This window comes from Glycine soja, chromosome 16 (assembly GCF_004193775.1).
Source record: "Glycine soja cultivar W05 chromosome 16, ASM419377v2, whole genome shotgun sequence".
Lineage (NCBI taxonomy): Eukaryota > Viridiplantae > Streptophyta > Magnoliopsida > Fabales > Fabaceae > Glycine > Glycine soja.
The window spans coordinates 25749030-25769533 of record NC_041017.1 but is presented as its reverse complement, the minus strand read 5'-3'; the positions used below and the strand labels follow the sequence as shown (position 1 = coordinate 25769533).

General features: G+C 36.5%; 1 protein-coding gene across 3 annotated transcripts; it reads left to right on the top strand.

Annotated features, from left to right (window-relative positions):
- The first annotated feature begins 466 nt into the window (after positions 1–466).
- LOC114389724 (diacylglycerol O-acyltransferase 2D-like) lies at positions 467–20252 on the top strand. Of its 3 annotated transcripts, none has more exons than XM_028350468.1 (9): positions 467–838; positions 1138–1212; positions 1329–1414; positions 4315–4421; positions 4525–4680; positions 18669–18755; positions 18997–19052; positions 19359–19446; positions 19899–20252. In XM_028350468.1, exons 1-9 carry the CDS (start codon positions 684–686, stop codon positions 19998–20000), a joined length of 912 nt encoding a protein of 303 aa, XP_028206269.1. In that variant the 5' UTR covers positions 467–683; the 3' UTR covers positions 20001–20252. The 3 variants fall into 3 exon arrangements, with proteins under 3 accessions (XP_028206269.1, XP_028206270.1, XP_028206268.1); XM_028350469.1 differs by having other exon boundaries at positions 468–838; positions 18997–19031; XM_028350467.1 differs by having other exon boundaries at positions 473–838; positions 18997–19094.
- Positions 20253–20504: the final 252 nt, after the last annotated feature.

Below are 20504 nucleotides of genomic sequence, written 5' to 3'. Positions count from 1 at the left end.
TAGTCTTTGATATATTAAAATTTTTGTTTTGAATCTGGATTGTTAATAAAGTGATGGCGTCAGAGACTATTACAGTCATTGGTAATGTTTGAAAGATTAGTTTGTAAAATGATACATTATCATTTAACCAATAACAAAGACTCAAAATAAAATTTTAAATCGAAAACTTAAAACAATAAAAAAATATACTAAAAATTTAAAATAAAATTTGATCATTTATCATAAACCTCAAGGATATTTAAAACTTTTTTTGATAAAAAAATGGTTCAATTGTTATAATTCAGTTCCATTCTACAGTTTGGTTTAGTCAGTGTTTTTTAAACTCCCTGATGCTGAACAAATAGGATTACTTCACGGTCTATATATCATCGATGAAGGAGATTACGTTAAAGAAAACTCTGACAGATTCACTATAGTGTGTTAGCTTGTGCGGCTTTTAGGCACATCCATTTGTAATTTCACGTCAGATGAGAAAATAATGCACGGAAGCTACTTCTTCAGCAACGTATATCCATTATGTAGTCACAGATGCAGACGAAAAGGATATTAAAGTCATTTTCCAGGTGTGGGCAAAGAAATATCTCGATGTTCTTTTTCAAGTCTCTTTTTTTATTATCCTTAAAGGAAAGGTGCGTAGCATAAATTCCATGTCAACCAACTACCCACACTAGAGCGAACAAAGCATGGGGAAAGTGTTCAATGGAGTAGAAGAGTTCTCTGAATCACGCAATGTGTTCAAGACGGTTCCTGCATTGGTGTTGTATCTTGGAGCAATTCATTTCAACCTTGCGTTGATACTCTGGGCCACAGTCTTCCTTCCTCTCTCCAAAGGACTCTTGTTCGTCTTTTACTTATATTTTTGTTATGTATATTTTTTTATCGATAAATATTAATTTAATCATTAATTTATTTACTTTTGTTAGTAAATTGCTCACTCAGTTGTTTATTTCCTTTTATCTATACAGAAAATTTTCTTCACTATTGATAAATTATTTTGTCTCTATTATTAAGTTTTTTTCTTTTTTATCAAACCCACTTTATATTTCCATCCTTTACATCTCTTTGACGAACACGAACAGGTTTAATTAATTACAATTTGTTCATGATGTTAAATGGGTTTTGCAATTTGCATTTCAGGGTGTTCGGTTTGCTCTTGGTGTTCGTGCTCATCCCTGTGGATGAGAACAGCATTTTTGGTCATAAATTGTCCAAGTAACTTTACCTTTCTATGCTTTTTTTATTTCTACTTATTTTTTAAAATCTTTTTAGTTTTACTTGGATGTTTGAAGCCCACTATTTGAGCAATTTGTTTATGGTTATATTTTCAGATACATATGCAAGCACATTTGCTCCTATTTTCCCATAACGCTTCACGTAGAAGAAGCAAAAGCCTTTCGTCCTGATCAAGCTTATGGTTTGTACTTTGTACCAATCCATCGACTTAATTTTCTCATTTGTTTTTATGTTTTAAGTTTTAACTATTAAATTAGCTAAAAGATCAGTAGGTAGTTAGAAGTTATAAAACTAATCTATTAAATTGTAAATATTTGATAAAATTAAATATTAAAATAAATGAAAATATAAAATAATAAAAATAACAAAATTATGATTTTATTTAAAAATAATAATAAAATTGATAAATACATTAAGAATAGAAAAGAAAATAAAATATAAAAGATAAAAAATAATATTTTAAAAAATACTTCTTCAAACAAAAAAATTTTAAGAAAAATATTAGAAATTATTAAAAAATTATTTATGCAGGCAAAGAAAAATTTTAACTAACAAAAAAGATAAAAACTAACTTAAATATGATGACATACATCCGAACATGCCCTTTATCATAACTGGTCAACATGAAAATACTTTAAGCTTTGTAATTTTTTTTTAAAATGTCATTATTATAAATACAAATATAATGTTAATTTTACCTTTGACGCACACTTGACATGACATGAGGTAAAATAAAAATCATATTTAGCCTTTTTTGGGGGAAGCTGGTATGGTGCCTCTTTTATTGTCTTGGGTGATGGATCTTGCTAATTTGCACTCTAGGAAAGGGGCTTGTGAGGAATATTTATTGGGATCATCATGTCCCTTTTCCCATATAATGGGTAATTTGGTGAGGGATGCATCAAGTTTAACATTACTAAATTTTTGGGAGGGTTGGAGACCATTGGTTCAGAAAATTTACACTTTTAACCATTGCATATTTACATTATTCTTTGAGAACTGCATTTTATTGTTCTCATTAGAAAAATAACTGTCTTTGACTTTAATTTTTTGAATTGCCGTCAAATAAGATAATATGTTAATCAATATTTGAATTTAATTATCAATACATTTTAATTATAATAAATGGAAATTTCAAGAATAATAGTAGAAATTATAAATAGATATATATATATATATATATATATATATATATATATATATATATATATATATATATATATATATATGGATGAAACAATGTCGTCCTTAACCTTGACCAGAGTTAGATTAGAAATAGGATTTACAAAGTTATGTAAACATATTGTTTTGGCTGACTTCGGTTTTTGGAAGTTTGGGTATACATGGAATTGTAATTAGCATAGTTTAATTTCATTAACAATACTTTGTTTTTTTCCCTTTCTTTTTATTGCATCACTAGTCTTATCCTAAACTTCTATTTTTCTCTCCTTATTTTAAAAATTGAGATATTTTTGTGAAAATAGCATTACCCCGTGAAAATTATTCCTCTTTCATTTGTATTTTATTATGATCATGTTAAATTGTAATTTAAGTCTTTTTAAAGTTTTAATTTTATAATTTTAGTCTCTTATTTTTAAATCAAACATTTAATTTTTTTTCATATTAAACAATTTTGATCCTTTTGTTAGTTAATTATTAATTTACCATTCAAATTGACTTTGATGAAATGCATTTTGGTGTTAATATGAGCTTATATAGATTATTGACATAATATTTATCTTGTAAGAGGTTAATAAAGTGAAAAGTAAAAAAATCTTAATAGGAGTAAAATTCACAAACTTTTATTTAAAGATAAAATAATAAATTATTAAGATACTCTTTTTTTTAATTAAATTTATAAGTACTATTTTTTACATATCAGAGTTATTAATTTTTTTCGAATTATAAAAAATATAAATTAAAAATATTTAATATGTAAATTTTTTTAATTTTATTTTATGTCATTTTATTTTTTTTTATTTTGAATAGTTTACATATTTTTATTTTTATTTTACCAATTCATAATTAAATTTCATAAATTAATATATAAATTAATTTTAATTTACAGATTATTTTTACTCTAATTATACAAATCTATATAATTACATCAATTAATATGCAAATTATACAAATAATGTAAATTTCTTTTAATATGTAAAAATTATTTTATTCTAATTATATAAATTAAGAAAATTTCAATATATATTTTTTAGGAAACATTACATGTTAATTTTTCGTTTTAGCTATAAAAAATTATTTAGTAAATAATTTTTTTAATACCAATTATATAAATCAACAAAATTATATAAATTAATATGTAAATTATTTATATAAATTAGTTTTTGTAATTTATAATAAAATTATGTAAATTTATTTTTATATATAAATAATACAAATTTTTATTTTGATTATAATAATAAATAATTTTTTAGATTATTTAAATATTATTTTGAATTTACTTAATATCTATAAATTACATAAAATACTGTTCTAAAATAATCTATATATTTTTTATGTAATTTTTTTAAAACTATAATAAAATAAAAACAAATTTTTATATATAGTAATTTATTACTTTATATTAAATAAATTTTTATAATAAAAATAAATACATGTAGAATTAAGTACTAAATATATTTAAATATTAAATATTTCATTTAATTTATAAACTTTTATAATTCGAATAAAATTAATATCTCTTGATTAATGAATGATACATACAAAATAGTGCTTATAAAATTAACTAAACAAAATACCTCTTTTAATAGTTTATTATTCTTACCGAGATCATTTTTTATTTTTTCATTTTATTTAACCTACATAAATATTATGTCAACTCCTTGTATGAGTATCGCGTTAACACTAATATGTTGTATTAAAGTCAACGTTTCGTTTTGAATAATCAATTAACAGAAAGATAAAAACTACTTATTAAAAAAAAAAGATTAAATGTCTTAATTTAAAAATAAAATAACCAAAATTATAAATTTAAAATTATAAGAGAATCAAAATTACAATTTTTCCTTTTAATTATCAATTATCAATCGAATCATTGATAGTAACAACATGCCCTCCATGCAGTTTTTGGGTATGAACCACACTCGGTTTTTCCAATTGGCATTGTTGCACTTGGTGACAGCACTGGCTTCATGCCTCTTGCAAAAACAAAATTTCTTGCTAGCAGCGCCGTAAGGGTTTTACGCTTTTACTTGAGACTATATATAATGAATGTAAATTTTAAAGCATATAAGTATTGAATTGAAGTTTCTTCTCATCACATTGAATGGATAGGTATTCTATATACCATTTTTGAGACACATATGGACATGGTTAGGATTTACGCCAGTGACAAAGCAAAATTTCATTTCCTCGTTGGAAGCTGGTTACAGTTGCATTTTAGTACCTGGTGGAGTTCGAGAAACATTTTTTATGGAGCCTGGTTGTGAGGTATAGTGTTTTCTTTTGCCCATCTTACTCAGCCTTCATATATATTTTTATTATTTGATCCGATTGATTCATAACTGAAAAGGTTCATTAATTGCCTACTGTTGGGGGTATCCATCAAAGGTTAAGGATTACGGCATTTCCGTACACATGCTGCCTAAGTTACCCCAAATCATAGTACATGACATAAGCCACAATCCGCCTAGTGTAATCCATAGACTCCTAATCATGTACCAACTATTTATTAATTCCATCCCCGTGCATCAAGATAAGCTAGTGGAAAGAAGATATTGCAGTCTCCAAGCTTGCACGTTTAATTCTGCAGCAGAGAAGTTAACAACAACTTTTAAAGCATTCAAGACCAATCTGAAAAAGTGTAGTGATGTCCTTGTGCTGTTGCTAGAAACCAAGACCAGGATCTTACTTTTATAAGATCCGGTACCAACCAAATAAAAACAACCCCTTTGTAATAAAATTTAGTTTTGAATTAACGAAATAAAAACAAAAGTTTTATGCGCTCTGTGAATAATCTACTATTCTTAGGCCCAATAGAGTATTAATAGTGGGGAGATGCTAGGTGCACCCAATACTAAAAAGTAAAAGGCAAAAATGCCCCTCGGTATTTTTAAAAAACTTTTGCGCACCCAGCAGCCCTTTTTCATGCCGTGATTGCGCTTTCTCCTTCTTCTGCCCGTTCTTCTTCTTCTTCTTCAGCACTTCTTCAGCAACCCTTCTCCTTCAAGCCCTTGCGCCGTTCTTCTTCGGCCCCATTGATTCTGCGCACATGGTGGTGTCTTCTTCTTCTTCTTCAGTCCCCTTGCTTTTGCGCGTTTCGTCGGCATTGTCGAGGTAAGTTGTGTTCTCCCTCCCCATGGTGTCCTTTGTGTTTTTTTTTCCATTGTGGGTGGTGTACATTTTCTATGGCTTCTTTTGATCCGCATTGGCGTTTAGTTGATCCGCACTAGACATAGGTTAGGTGTAGATGATCCGCATAGCCTTTGAGTTGATCCGCAGTAGAGAAATGTTAGGACTGAGATGATCCGCAATAGTGTTAGAGATAATCCGCAATAGTGTTAGAGATGATCCGCAAAGGTTACACATGAAAGAAGCTGCATACGGATCAAGTTGATCCGTAAGCTTCTTGCGGATCAAGTTGATCCGCAACAAACATACGGATCAAGTTGATTTTTATGCTTATTGCAAATCAACTTGATCCGTAAGAAGCTTACGAATCAACTTGATTCGCATGAAGCTTACGGATCAACTTGATCCGCAAGAAGCTTATGGATCAACTTGATCCCTAAGCCTTTTACGGATCAACTTGATCTGTATGCTTAATATCAACATACGGATCAACTTGATACGTATCAACCTTACAGATCAACTTTATCCGTACAAATTACAGACCACCCTCACGCACACCCAGCACAAATGCGTACCTCGTATGTCGCCGACGAAGAACCAACCACCGCAACAATGAACACCAGCACCTCCACCTTCACCAATCGCAAGAAAACAAAGAAAATACGGCGAAGCACTGCGCACCCAAGAGAGAAAACGAAGAAGAAGCATTGCGCAAAAATGGCTGGGGAAATTTTTTAAAAAAATAACAGTTTTTAAAATGAGAAGAAAGCGCAAGGGCAATTTTGATATTTTTAAAAAATGTTGGGTGCACCAGCAATAATGCTGGGTGCACCTAGCATCAACCTTAATAGTGTTGTGTAGTTTTAGACCCATCGTTAGTATTAATGTTTTTTATTTGTCTTTTAATGATAATAGATAAATATAAATAATATCTCATCGGTAGGTTCTAGGTTGCTTGAGTGTGTTTGTTATAAATATATTGTATCCCTCTAACAAAAGTAATCAAGAATAAAAAATGTTATTTTAACCTCTTTTAGTTGTAGAATTTAGAGTAGTGATAGAATAGATATTTTCCCCCTATCAATGGTGTTTTCATCAGCCTACTCTTCTCTCACACACACTCCATCACCTGTAGCTCCATGTAGAGCTTGTAAGCCTTGTGTTAGTGTTTAGCTCTACTGAGCTTTAAAAGATTGGCTAAGATTTTGTTAAAACATAAACACTTAGACAATGAAGGAAAGCTGGAGTTGCTGCACATGATGTCCAACGTTATGTCAAGGAATAAGATCGGGCTGCACAATGCACAAGGCAAGATAAAATGTCAAATGAAGAATTGAAGTTGCAGGATCCACGATGTCGGATACAATGTCCTGACATCCTGCCCGAGAATACTGGAGTTGCTGTACAATGCAAGATAAAAGTCAAGTGCAGAATTGAAGTTGCAGGATCCACGATGTCGGATACAATGTCCTGACATCCTGCCCGAGAATACTGGAGTTGCTGTACAATGCAAGATAAAAGTCAAGTGCAGAAGTGAAGCTGCAGGATCCACGATGTCGGACACGATGTCCTGACATCCGGCCCGATAATACTGGACACATAAATCTGTTATATCTTTAACAGATTATTGTGCAGTTAGCAAGAGATAAGAAGATCTATCTTTAGGAACGAATTAAAAGATCATTATAGTTCGAATTTCAAAGTAGAAGAGTTCGTTCAGGGATTAAAGATTAAAGATTAAAGATTCAAACTAAAAGATCAAAAGTTATCTTTTAGTTCTTTAACTGCAGATTTTTTCAGAAGAAGATAGATCTCCTCCAGCACAAGCCGTTGCAGCCCAGAAACGCAAATTGCTATATAATCATGGAGGCTGCACGAGTTCTGTACCAAGTCCGGGATTGAAGAGTTATTTTGTGAGTTTTGGGACTTGAGTCTTTTGTGAGCCACCTTGATGTTATCCTAACATCAAGTGTTGGACCTATGTGTGTAGAGTTGATCTCTTGTGTGTAGAGTTGATCTCTAGTGTGTAGAGTTGATCTCTTTTGTTCAGAGTTGATCTCTGGTGTGTCTTTGATTTAATTGTAAACACGGGAGTGTGAGTGAGAGGGAGTGAGCGGAGGTTCTCATATCTAAGAGTGGCTCTTAGGTAGAGATCGCACGGGTAGTGGTTAGGTGAGAAGGTTGTAAACAGGGGCTGTTAGACCTTGAACTAACACTATTGAGAGTGGATTTCCTCCCTGGCTTGGTAGCCCCCAGATGTAGGTGAGGTTGCACCGAACTGGGTTAACAATTCTCTTGTGTTATTTACTTGTTTAATCTGTTCATACGGACACATATAATCTGCATGTTCTGAAGCGTGATGTCGTGACATCCGGTACGACATCTGTCCCCTGGTATCAGAATTTCAATTGGTATCAGAGCAGGCACTCGAAATCACTGAGTGAGATCTAGGGAGATAAATTCTGATGAACATGGAGAAAGAAGGCGGACCAGTGAACAGACCACCAATTCTTGATGGAAGCAACTATGAATACTGGAAAGCAAGAATGGTGGCCTTCCTCAAATCACTGGATAGCAGAACCTGGAAAGCTGTCATCAAAGGCTGGGAACATCCCAAGATGCTGGACACAGAAGGAAAGCCCACTGAAGAATTGAAGCCAGAAGAAGACTGGACTAAAGAAGAAGACGAATTGGCACTTGGAAACTCCAAAGCTTTGAATGCACTATTCAATGGAGTTGACAAGAATATCTTCAGACTGATCAACACATGTACAGTGGCCAAGGATGCTTGGGAGATCCTAAAAACAACTCATGAAGGGACCTCCAAAGTGAAGATGTCCAGACTGCAACTATTGGCCACAAAATTTGAAAATCTGAAGATGAAGGAGGAAGAATGTATTCATGACTTCCACATGAACATTCTTGAAATTGCCAATGCTTGCACAGCCTTGGGAGAGAGAATGACAGATGAAAAGCTGGTGAGAAAGATCCTCAGATCCTTGCCTAAGAGATTTGACATGAAAGTCACTGCAATAGAGGAGGCCCAAGACATTTGCAACATGAGAGTAGATGAACTCATTGGTTCCCTTCAAACCTTTGAGCTAGGACTCTCGGATAGGGCTGAAAAGAAGAGTAAGAACTTGGCTTTCGTGTCCAATGATGAAGGAGAAGAAGATGAGTATGACCTGGATACCGATGAAGGTCTGACTAAGGCAGTTGTGCTCCTTGGAAAGCAGTTCAACAAAGTGCTGAACAGAATGGACAAGAGGCAGAAACCACATGTCCAGAACATCCCTTTCGACATCAGGAAAGGCAGTAAATACCAGAAAAGATCAGATGTAAAGCCCAGTCACAGCAAAGGAATTCAATGCCATGGGTGTGAAGGCTATGGACACATCATAGCTGAATGTCCCACTCATCTCAAGAAGCAGAGGAAAGGACTTTCTGTATGTCGATCTGATACAGAAAGTGAACAAGAAAGTGACTCTGACAGAGATGTGAATGCACTCACTGGGAGATTTGAATCTGCTGAAGATTCAAGTGATACAGACAGTGAAATCACTTTTGATGAGCTTGCTACATCCTATAGAGAACTATGCATCAAAAGTGAGAAGATTCTTCAGCAAGAAGCACATCTGAAGAAGGTCATTGCAGATCTGGAGGCTGAAAAGGAGGCACATAAAGAGGAGATCTCTGAGCTTAAAGGAGAAGTCGGTTTTCTGAACTCTAAATTAGAAAACATGACCAAATCAATAAAGATGCTGAATAAAGGCTCAGATATGCTTGATGAGGTGCTACAGCTTGGGAAGAATGTTGGAGACCAGAGAGGACTTGGACTTAATCATAAATCTGCTGGCACAATAACCATGACAGAATTTGTTCCTGCCAAAAACAGCACTGGAGCCACGATGTCACAACATCGGTCTCGACATCATGGAATGCAGCAGAAAAAGAGCAAAAGAAAGAAGTGGAGGTGTCACTACTGTGGCAGGTATGGTCACATAAAGCCCTTTTGCTATCATCTACATGGCCATCCACATCATGGTACTCAAAGTAGCAGCAGCAGAAAGAAGATGATGTGGGTTCCAAAACACAAGATTGTCAGTCTTGTTGTTCATACTTCACTTAGAGCATCAGCTAAGGAAGATTGGTACCTAGATAGCGGCTGTTCCAGACACATGACAGGAGTTAAAGAATTCCTGGTGAACATTGAGCCCTGCTCCACTAGTTATGTGACATTTGGAGATGGCTCTAAAGGAAAGATCATTGGAATGGGAAAGCTAGTTCATGATGGACTTCCTAGTCTGAACAAAGTACTGCTGGTGAAGGGACTGACTGCAAACTTGATCAGCATCAGTCAGCTGTGTGATGAAGGATTCAATGTAAACTTCACAAAGTCAGAATGCTTGGTGACAAATGAGAAGAGTGAAGTTCTAATGAAGGGCAGCAGATCAAAGGACAACTGTTACCTATGGACACCTCAAGAAACCAGCTACTCCTCCACATGTCTATCCTCCAAAGAAGATGAAGTCAGAATATGGCATCAAAGATTTGGACATCTGCACTTAAGAGGCATGAAGAAAATCATTGACAAAGGTGCTGTTAGAGGCATCCCCAATCTGAAAATAGAAGAAGGCAGAATCTGTGGTGAATGTCAGATTGGAAAGCAAGTCAAGATGTCCCACCAGAAGCTTCAACATCAGACCACTTCCAGGGTGCTGGAACTACTTCACATGGATTTGATGGGGCCTATGCAGGTTGAAAGCCTTGGAGGAAAGAGGTATGCCTATGTTGTTGTGGATGATTTCTCCAGATTTACCTGGGTCAACTTTATCAGAGAGAAATCAGAAAGCTTTGAAGTATTCAAAGAGTTGAGTCTAAGACTTCAAAGAGAGAAAGATTGTGTCATCAAGAGAATCAGGAGTGACCATGGCAGAGAGTTTGAAAACAGCAGGTTCACTGAATTCTGCACATCTGAAGGCATCACTCATGAGTTCTCTGCAGCCATTACACCACAACAGAATGGCATAGTTGAGAGGAAAAACAGGACTTTGCAAGAGGCTGCTAGGGTCATGCTTCATGCCAAAGAACTTCCCTATAATCTCTGGGCTGAAGCCATGAACACAGCATGCTACATCCACAACAGAGTCACACTCAGAAGAGGAACTCCAACCACACTGTACGAAATCTGGAAAGGGAGGAAGCCAACTGTCAAGCACTTCCACATCTTTGGAAGTCCATGTTACATTTTAGCAGATAGAGAGCAAAGGAGAAAGATGGATCCCAAGAGTGATGCAGGAATATTCCTGGGATACTCTACAAACAGCAGAGCATATAGAGTATTCAATTCCAGAACCAGAACTGTGATGGAATCCATCAATGTGGTTGTTGATGATCTAACTCCAGCAAGTAAGAAGGATGTCGAAGAAGATGTCAGAACATCGGGAGACAGTGTAGCAGATGCAGCTAAAAGTACAGAAAATGCAGAAAACTCTGATCCTGCTACAGATGAACCAGACATCAACCAACCTGACAAGAAACCCTCCATTAGAATCCAGAAGATGCACCCCAAGGAGCTGATTATAGGAGATCCAAACCGAGGAGTCACTACAAGATCAAGGGAGATTGAGATTGTCTCCAACTCATGCTTTGTCTCCAAAATTGAGCCCAAGAATGTGAAAGAGGCACTGACTGATGAGTTCTGGATCAATGCTATGCAAGAAGAATTGGAGCAATTCAAAAGGAATGAAGTCTGGGAGCTAGTTCCGAGACCCGAGGGAACTAATGTGATTGGCACCAAGTGGATCTTCAAGAACAAAACCAATGAAGAAGGTGTTATAACCAGGAACAAGGCCAGACTTGTTGCTCAAGGCTACACTCAGATTGAAGGCGTAGACTTTGATGAAACGTTCGCTCCTGTTGCTAGACTTGAATCCATCAGATTGTTACTTGGTGTAGCTTGCATCCTCAAATTCAAGCTGTACCAAATGGATGTGAAGAGCGCGTTTCTGAATGGATACCTGAATGAAGAAGCCTATGTGGAGCAGCCAAGGGGATTTGTAGACCCAACTCATCCAGACCATGTATACAGGCTCAAGAAGGCTCTCTATGGATTGAAGCAAGCTCCAAGAGCTTGGTATGAAAGGCTAACAGAGTTCCTTACTCAGCAAGGGTATAGGAAGGGAGGAATTGACAAGACTCTCTTTGTCAAGCAAGATGCTGAAAACTTGATGATTGCACAGATATATGTTGATGACATTGTGTTTGGAGGGATGTCGAATGAGATGCTTCGACATTTTGTTCAACAGATGCAATCTGAATTTGAGATGAGTCTTGTTGGAGAGCTGACTTATTTTCTGGGACTTCAAGTGAAGCAGATGGAAGACTCCATATTCCTCTCACAAAGCAAGTATGCAAAGAACATTGTCAAGAAGTTTGGGATGGAGAATGCCAGTCATAAAAGGACACCTGCACCTACTCACTTGAAGCTGTCAAATGATGAAGCAGGCACCAGTGTTGATCAAAGTCTGTACAGAAGCATGATTGGGAGCTTACTATATTTAACAGCTAGCAGACCCGACATCACCTATGCAGTAGGTGTTTGTGCAAGATATCAAGCCAATCCTAAGATAAGTCACTTGACTCAAGTAAAGAGAATTCTGAAATATGTAAATGGCACCAGTGACTATGGGATTATGTACTGTCATTGTTCAGATTCAATGCTGGTTGGGTATTGTGATGCTGATTGGGCTGGAAGTGCAGATGACAGAAGAAGCACTTCTGGTGGATGCTTCTATCTGGGCAACAACCTTATTTCATGGTTCAGCAAGAAGCAGAACTGTGTGTCCCTATCTACTGCAGAAGCCGAGTATATTGCAGCAGGAAGCAGCTGTTCACAACTAGTTTGGATGAAGCAGATGCTGAAGGAGTACAATGTCGAACAAGATGTCATGACATTGTACTGTGACAACATGAGTGCTATTAATATTTCTAAAAATCCTGTTCAACACAGCAGAACCAAGCACATTGACATTAGACATCACTATATCAGAGATCTTGTTGATGATAAAGTGATCACACTGAAGCATGTTGACACTGAGGAACAAATAGCAGATATTTTCACAAAGGCTTTGGATGCAAATCAGTTTGAAAAACTGAGGGGCAAGCTGGGCATTTGTTTGCTAGAGGAATTATAGCAACTACAGCAATCTGAACGTGCCCAAACGAATCACTTAACATTAATAGCACGTTCACTATTAAGCCAAAACGAATTCGACCGTTGCTTCACACGCCCCTCTACATTCTTCATTCAAATTTATATCTGCTTGGCATTCGTGTTTTCACCAGCATTTCCCAATAGTTTTCTGAGATTTACGAAATCATTCCAAACGCTCTGCTTTTCCATGGCTACCTCACCAAAAGAAACTTCCGCTTCTGGTTCACCCGCTGTACCATCATCTCCGCACTAGGAACAACCAGAATTCAACATCCAACCCATACAAATAATTCCTGGTCAAGCTTCTGTCCCTGAGAAACTGGTTCCCAGAAGACAACAGGGAGTGAAGATTGCTGAAAACCCTAGCCTTGCAACAAGTCCTAGGGAAGTAGACACGGAGATGGACAAGAAAATCCGCGGTATTGTGAGTAGCATTTTGAAAGAAGCCTCCGTGCCTGAAGCTGATGAAGATGTTCCAACATCTTCCACCCCGAATGTTTCCGTGCCTGATGCTGAGAAAGATGTTCCAACATCTTCCGGTCCAAATGCTGAAGTACTCTCTTCCCCCAGCAAAGAGAGATCAACAGAGGAAGATGATCAAGCGACAAAGGAGACCCCTGCACCAAGGGCACCAGAACCTGCTCCAGGTAACCTCATTGACCTGGAAGAAGTAGAATCTGATGAAGAACCCATTGCCAACAGATTGGCACCAGGCGTTGCAGAACGATTACAAAGCCGGAAAGGGAAAACTCCCATCAAGAGGTCTGGACGAATCAAGACTATGGCCCAGAAGAAGAGCACTCCAATCACTCCTACCACATCCAGAAGAAGCAAGGTTGCTATCCCCTCCAAGAAAAGGAAAGAAATTTCCTCATCCGATTCTGATGATGATGTCGAACTAGATGTCTCGACATCTAAGAGGGCCAAGAAATCTGGAAGAAAGGTGCCTGGAAATGTTCCTGATGCACCATTGGACAACATCTCTTTCCACTCCATTGGCAATGTTGAAAAGTGGAAATATGTGTATCAACGCAGACTTGCGGTTGAAAGAGAACTGGGAAGAGATGCCTTGGATTGCAAGGAGACCATGGACCTCATCAAGGCTGCTGGACTACTGAAGACAGTCACCAAGTTGGGAGACTGATATGAAGGCCTAGTCAGGGAATTCATTGTCAACATTCCCTCTGACATATCAAACAGAAAAAGTGACGATTATCAAAGAGTGTTTGTCAGAGGAAAGTGTGTTAGATTCTCCCCTGCTGTGATCAACAAATATCTGGGCAGACCTACTGATGGAGTGATGGATATTGATGTTTCTGAGCATCAGATTGCCAAGGAAATCACTGCCAAACAAGTCCAGCATTGGCCAAAGAAAGGGAAGCTTTCAGCAGGGAAGCTAAGTGTGAAGTATGCAATTCTACACAGGATTGGTGCTGCAAACTGGGTACCCACCAATCATACTTCCACTGTTGCCACAGGTTTGGGTAAATTTCTGTATGCTGTTGGAACCAAATCCAAATTTAATTTTGGAAACTATATTTTTGATCAAACTGTTAAGCATGCAGAATCTTTTGCTGTCAAATTACCCATTGCCTTCCCTACTGTATTATGTGGCATTATGTTGAGTCAGCATCCCAATATGTTAAACTACACTGACTCTGTGATGAAAAGAGAATCTCCTCTATCCCTGCATTACAAACTGTTTGAGGGGACACATGTCCCAGACATTGTCTCGACATCAGGGAAAGCTGCTGCTTCAGGTGCTGTGTCCAAGGATGCTCTGATTGCTGAACTCAAGGACACATGCAAGGTGCTGGAAGCAACCATCAAAGCCAACACAGAGAAGAAGATGGAGCTGGAACGGCTAATCAAAAGGCTCTCAGAAAGTGGCATTGATGATGGTGAAGCAGCTGAGGAAGATGGTGAAGCAGCTGAAGAAGAGGAAGAAGCAGCCGAGGAAGAAGAAGAAGCTACTGAGGAAGAGGAAGACGCAGCAGAAGAGACAGAATCAGATGATGATTCTGAAGCCACCCCATGATCATCAGACCTTTATTTTTACTTTTACTAGCTAAAGGGGCATGTCCCTTGAACAATTACTAGTTACTGGTCTGTAATATTTGCACATTAATTTCATGCATCCTACTTTTGCCAAATTTATGTCTAAAAAGGGGGAGTAATAGTATTATGCTTGCTATTATGCATGATTTTGAGTAGTAGGATACTATGTATGCAATAGTCGTATTATGCATGATTGATACGATGTATGGCAGTAGGAAACGATGTATGCATGATTGATGATTTTGAGGGGGAGTTGTATGTATACGATTTTGAGGGGGAGACTGCTGCTGATGATGAATGATGTAAGCTGCTAGAAGATGCTGCAGTAAGAGCATGAAGACAGGGGGAGCAGAAAGCGGATGTCACATGAGATGTCTCGACATCCTGGAAAAGACTAGTAGCTGATAGAAGATGCTGCAGTAAGCATGGAGACAGGGGGAGCAGTAGCAGAAAGCTGATGTCACGAGAGATGTCTTGACATCCTGGAGAAGACTTGTAGATTTGCAACTTGAAGAATTTCCGCTGTGCTTGATTACTCTGATAATGGAAGTTGCTGATCCCACCTGCATAACTGCTCGTACCTGCTCAGGAAGTGTCTAAGTATGTTTTAGACAAAATTTGCCAAAGGGGGAGATTGTTAGTGTTTAGCTCTACTGAGCTTTAAAAGATTGGCTAAGATTTTGTTAAAACATAAACACTTAGACAATGAAGGAAAGCTGGAGTTGCTGCACATGATGTCCAACGTTATGTCAAGGAATAAGATCGGGCTGCACAATGCACAAGGCAAGATAAAATGTCAAATGAAGAATTGAAGTTGCAGGATCCACGATGTCGGATACAATGTCCTGACATCCTGCCCGAGAATACTGGAGTTGCTGTACAATGCAAGATAAAAGTCAAGTGCAGAATTGAAGTTGCAGGATCCACGATGTCGGATACAATGTCCTGACATCCTGCCCGAGAATACTGGAGTTGCTGTACAATGCAAGATAAAAGTCAAGTGCAGAAGTGAAGCTGCAGGATCCACGATGTCGGACACGATGTCCTGACATCCGGCCCGATAATACTGGACACATAAATCTGTTATATCTTTAACAGATTATTGTGCAGTTAGCAAGAGATAAGAAGATCTATCTTTAGGAACGAATTAAAAGATCATTATAGTTCGAATTTCAAAGTAGAAGAGTTCGTTCAGGGATTAAAGATTAAAGATTAAAGATTCAAACTAAAAGATCAAAAGTTATCTTTTAGTTCTTTAACTGCAGATTTTTTCAGAAGAAGATAGATCTCCTCCAGCACAAGCCGTTGCAGCCCAGAAACGCAAATTGCTATATAATCATGGAGGCTGCACGAGTTCTGTACCAAGTCCGGGATTGAAGAGTTATTTTGTGAGTTTTGGGACTTGAGTCTTTTGTGAGCCACCTTGATGTTATCCTAACATCAAGTGTTGGACCTATGTGTGTAGAGTTGATCTCTTGTGTGTAGAGTTGATCTCTAGTGTGTAGAGTTGATCTCTTTTGTTCAGAGTTGATCTCTGGTGTGTCTTTGATTTAATTGTAAACACGGGAGTGTGAGTGAGAGGGAGTGAGCGGAGGTTCTCATATCTAAGAGTGGCTCTTAGGTAGAGATCGCACGGGTAGTGGTTAGGTGAGAAGGTTGTAAACAGGGGCTGTTAGACCTTGAACTAACACTATTGAGAGTGGATTTCCTCCCTGGCTTGGTAGCCCCCAGATGTAGGTGAGGTTGCACCGAACTGGGTTAACAATTCTCTTGTGTTATTTACTTGTTTAATCTGTTCATACGGACACATATAATCTGCATGTTCTGAAGCGTGATGTCGTGACATCCGGTACGACATCTGTCCCCTGGTATCAGAATTTCACCTTGGATCTTCTTTATCAATGGAGTTATTTGCTTCTTGAAGATCAATGACAGCATAATAAAGAAGGAGGAAAGGTGATTGAAGACGTCACTTCAAGGAGAAGATGAATCAAGAACAAGCTCACCACCATAGGAAGCCATGGATAAGAGCTTGAAGGTAGGAGAAGATGAGTGAAGAGAGAGGGAGAGAAGGGGCACAAAATTTTTGTCTCAAATGAGGTCTAAATTTTGAAGTGTAATTTCTCAAATGATCAAAGTTGAAAAATGTACACACAAGGTCTCTATTTATAGCCTAAGTGTCACATAAAATTGGAGGAAAATTTAAATTTCTATTAAAATTCCACTTGAATTTGAATTTGTGGAGCCAAATTTGGAGCCAAAATTTCACTAATTATGATTCAGCCCACTAATCCAAGATCAAGTCCAAGATTCTCCACTAAGTGTGTTTAGGTGTCATGAGACATGTAAAACATGAAGAACATGCACAAGTGTGATTATATGATATGACAATGGGATGTAGCGAGCAAATGTTCACCTCTCCCTTAGGCTAGACCAAAATTTAATTGGATTGGACTTCTCCCAATTCAATTAAATTTGTCTCCCAATACACACATTGAACAGTACACTCAATGCATGTGAAATTACAAAACTACCCCTAATACTACAACTAGTCTAGGTGCCCTAAAATACAAGGGTTGAAAAATCTTATATTACTAGGGTACCCTCCCTACACTATGGAACCCTAAATACAAGGCTTAAAAATAATGAAATCTTAATCTAATATGTACAAAGATAAGTGGATTCATACTTAGTCCATGGGTCCAAAATCTACCCTAAGGCTCATGAGAACCCTAGGGCCTTCTCCTGCATCGCTGATTCAATATTCTTTGAGTCTTCTATCTAATATCCTTGGAGGGTAGGATTGCATCATCTCCCATGGATGTTCCTTTGCCTATCAGCCTCCTTCCTCTAAACAAACTAATGTTTTCATTGTAGACTTGATTGTGTCGTGGTAGAACTTGTGAGAATCCAAACCATGAGTAGACAACATACCAAGTCTGATATGACACAGGACATGAAGAAAAAAAAATGATCTGAATTTTCATCACATGTAAAACATACCTACTCAAGAAATCCCCTGTGACAAATAATTACTATTCTATGTAGGAGATTACCTCTAGTTGCCAATCTTTCAAAACATAAGCGCGGTGAAAAGCCAAAACCTTCAAAGGAACAAAACACTTCCAAAATGTGCAAGGATTGCTATGCTTTGACTTTGAGTATCTCCAAAATCCACCCGTTTCTACAAGAAGGAATAAGTTGACATTGAGAGTTGACTTACAGGCTCCTCTTAGTTCAGATTTCCTAGTTGAGTTAGAGGCTCCTCTCTTCTAAGTTCAGATTTCCTTTTCCCACACAAACAATCTCCTCCACCACCTCCAACTACATACTTCTTTTGCTTCAAGCTCAAAAACTTGAAATATTTCAACCCATTGTATTGTATTTCTTGCAAATTGACAAGCCAATAACATTCTTGAGTTGTATAGTTGAGTTGTTTGTATTATCATGTGAAAAATTCTCCTAGACGTTGAACACAAGAGAGTAGCTGAAATTGAGAATTGTGCATAATTATCATGCACTAAATAAAGAAAAATTGTCTCATTTATTGAACAAATTACCAAGAGCTTTGAACCAGAAATATATTTCCCTCTTGTGTATGATTTAATGATTGTATCATTGTGTAGTCACAAATGAAAGTTTTATCAGGAAAATTTCATCAATTGATTAATATTTTGGTGACTAATGTTGATGGTTCCTATAAGATCATTTTTAATTTTGCAAATAGGATCTTTCTTGCTCTTTGGTTTTGGGTCAGATTAGATCAGTTTATAAATACTGTTTGTATCGGTAGGAAATGTTTATGATATATTTCAAATTCAAATGGGTTAATAGTATATTAAGAATATTGTAGATTGCCTTTCTTAAGCAAAGAAGAGGATTTGTCCGCATAGCATTGCAAATGGGCCTACCCCTTGTTCCAGTTTTCTGCTTTGGCCAGGTATTTCTTGAGCAGAGCTGTATTCTTTAATTTTCTTTTATTTAATTATACCATGTATATATCCAACTTGCAATCGTTGCTGGCTTAAAATATCAGCTTCATTAAACTATTAAAATTAAAGTGCATGTACCTATATATATGTTTATTATATTTCCATATATTTAGATCTTGTTAATGAACTGATTTTATTTTTTCTTTACACAAATTCATCATCTCTCGCTATTTGGTGCAATATTTGTAGACAAAAGCCTACAAGTGGTGGAAGCCTCCAGGAAGGTTAATGCAAAATCTTGCAAGGTTTTTGAAGATAATTCCATTATTTTTCTGGGGTATTTATGGGTGCGTGTCTATCTCTTTTTCATGTCCCTACTCTCGTTCTTGCTTTCACTTGCAAGGGATTTTTGACGAGGAATGAATCAACTAATTTTCTTTCAATATAGAATACATTCATATACTCATTAAATAATTGATTTTAGAAAGGAGAGTAGAATTCAATTACTATTGCGGGGAACAGATCTTAAACAAGTTAGTACTATTTGTTGTCAATGACAAGAAAAGAACTATATTTGTTCATAACCTAGAATGTTCAACTCTTGCCTTCAGATCTCCTATACCATTCAAAAATCCATTGTATATCGTCGTGGGTAGACCAATTGAGCTAGAGAAAAATCCAGAACCAACAATGGAGCAGGTAAATACATAATTTATGAGGGTCTCTTTAAATATGTGGATCACCTTTATCATTTATGTGTTAAAAAGAAGATATTATAGAATGTGTTGCTAACACTTTTTTAAGGAAAAAAAATTACAATTCAGTAACTTCTATAGCCTCCTTTTCCTAAGCTGACATTACCAATTCATTATGGGATATCAATTAATGGGAGCTGCAGTTGAGTAAACCTGTTATCTGTGATTACCTATTTATCTTTACTTGGTTTCAAGTTGCAAAGTAGATAGTCACTAATTAGTGCGTTGGAAAGATAATAGCAGGAAGAGTGTGTTATTAAGACTACTAAAGACAAAATAGGATTAAGTGACTTCTATAACCTCTTTCCTAAGCTAACATTACCAATTTATCATGAGATATCAACTAATGTGAGCTTAGTAAACTTTTTTTTTATCTTCAATTATACTTTGTTTCAGGTTGCCAAAGTACATAGTCAGTTTGTTGAAGCACTTCAAGATCTTTTCGACCGACACAAAGCTCATGCTGGATATACAAATCTCGAGCTGAAAATATTTTGACAAGGCCAACGTCTGTTGGTCCTAGCTAGTGGCAAGCTTTAGTTGTCTTCGGGTGAAGTCATACATTTGAATTTTGTGAACAGAGAAAAAAAAATAGTCATTAAGCCCCTTAAATGAGTTTACTCGGTTTGACTTGGATTATACCAAATATCTAAACTAAAAAAACGAACAAAAAAATGTTTAACTAGATCACGATTTCATCTCATATTTGTGTCAAAAACATGTATTTATTTTTTACTTTGTTTTTCTTCCTCCGATGTGGTTGCAAGATTTCACTTGTTTAATCGAGTTATTGCCTAATTGCTAACTTCATTTTCTATCTTTCAAGCAATACGTCATGAAAGAGAATTTGTTTATCCGGTATATTGTCTCATAGTTTCTATTTTTTTTTTCCGGCAAAAAATAATATATATTAAATGAATGGGCATAAGAAATACCCATATGAAAATTACAGACGAAAAGGAAAAAAAAAAGTAAGGAATAAATATATTCCTTGTCCCAACC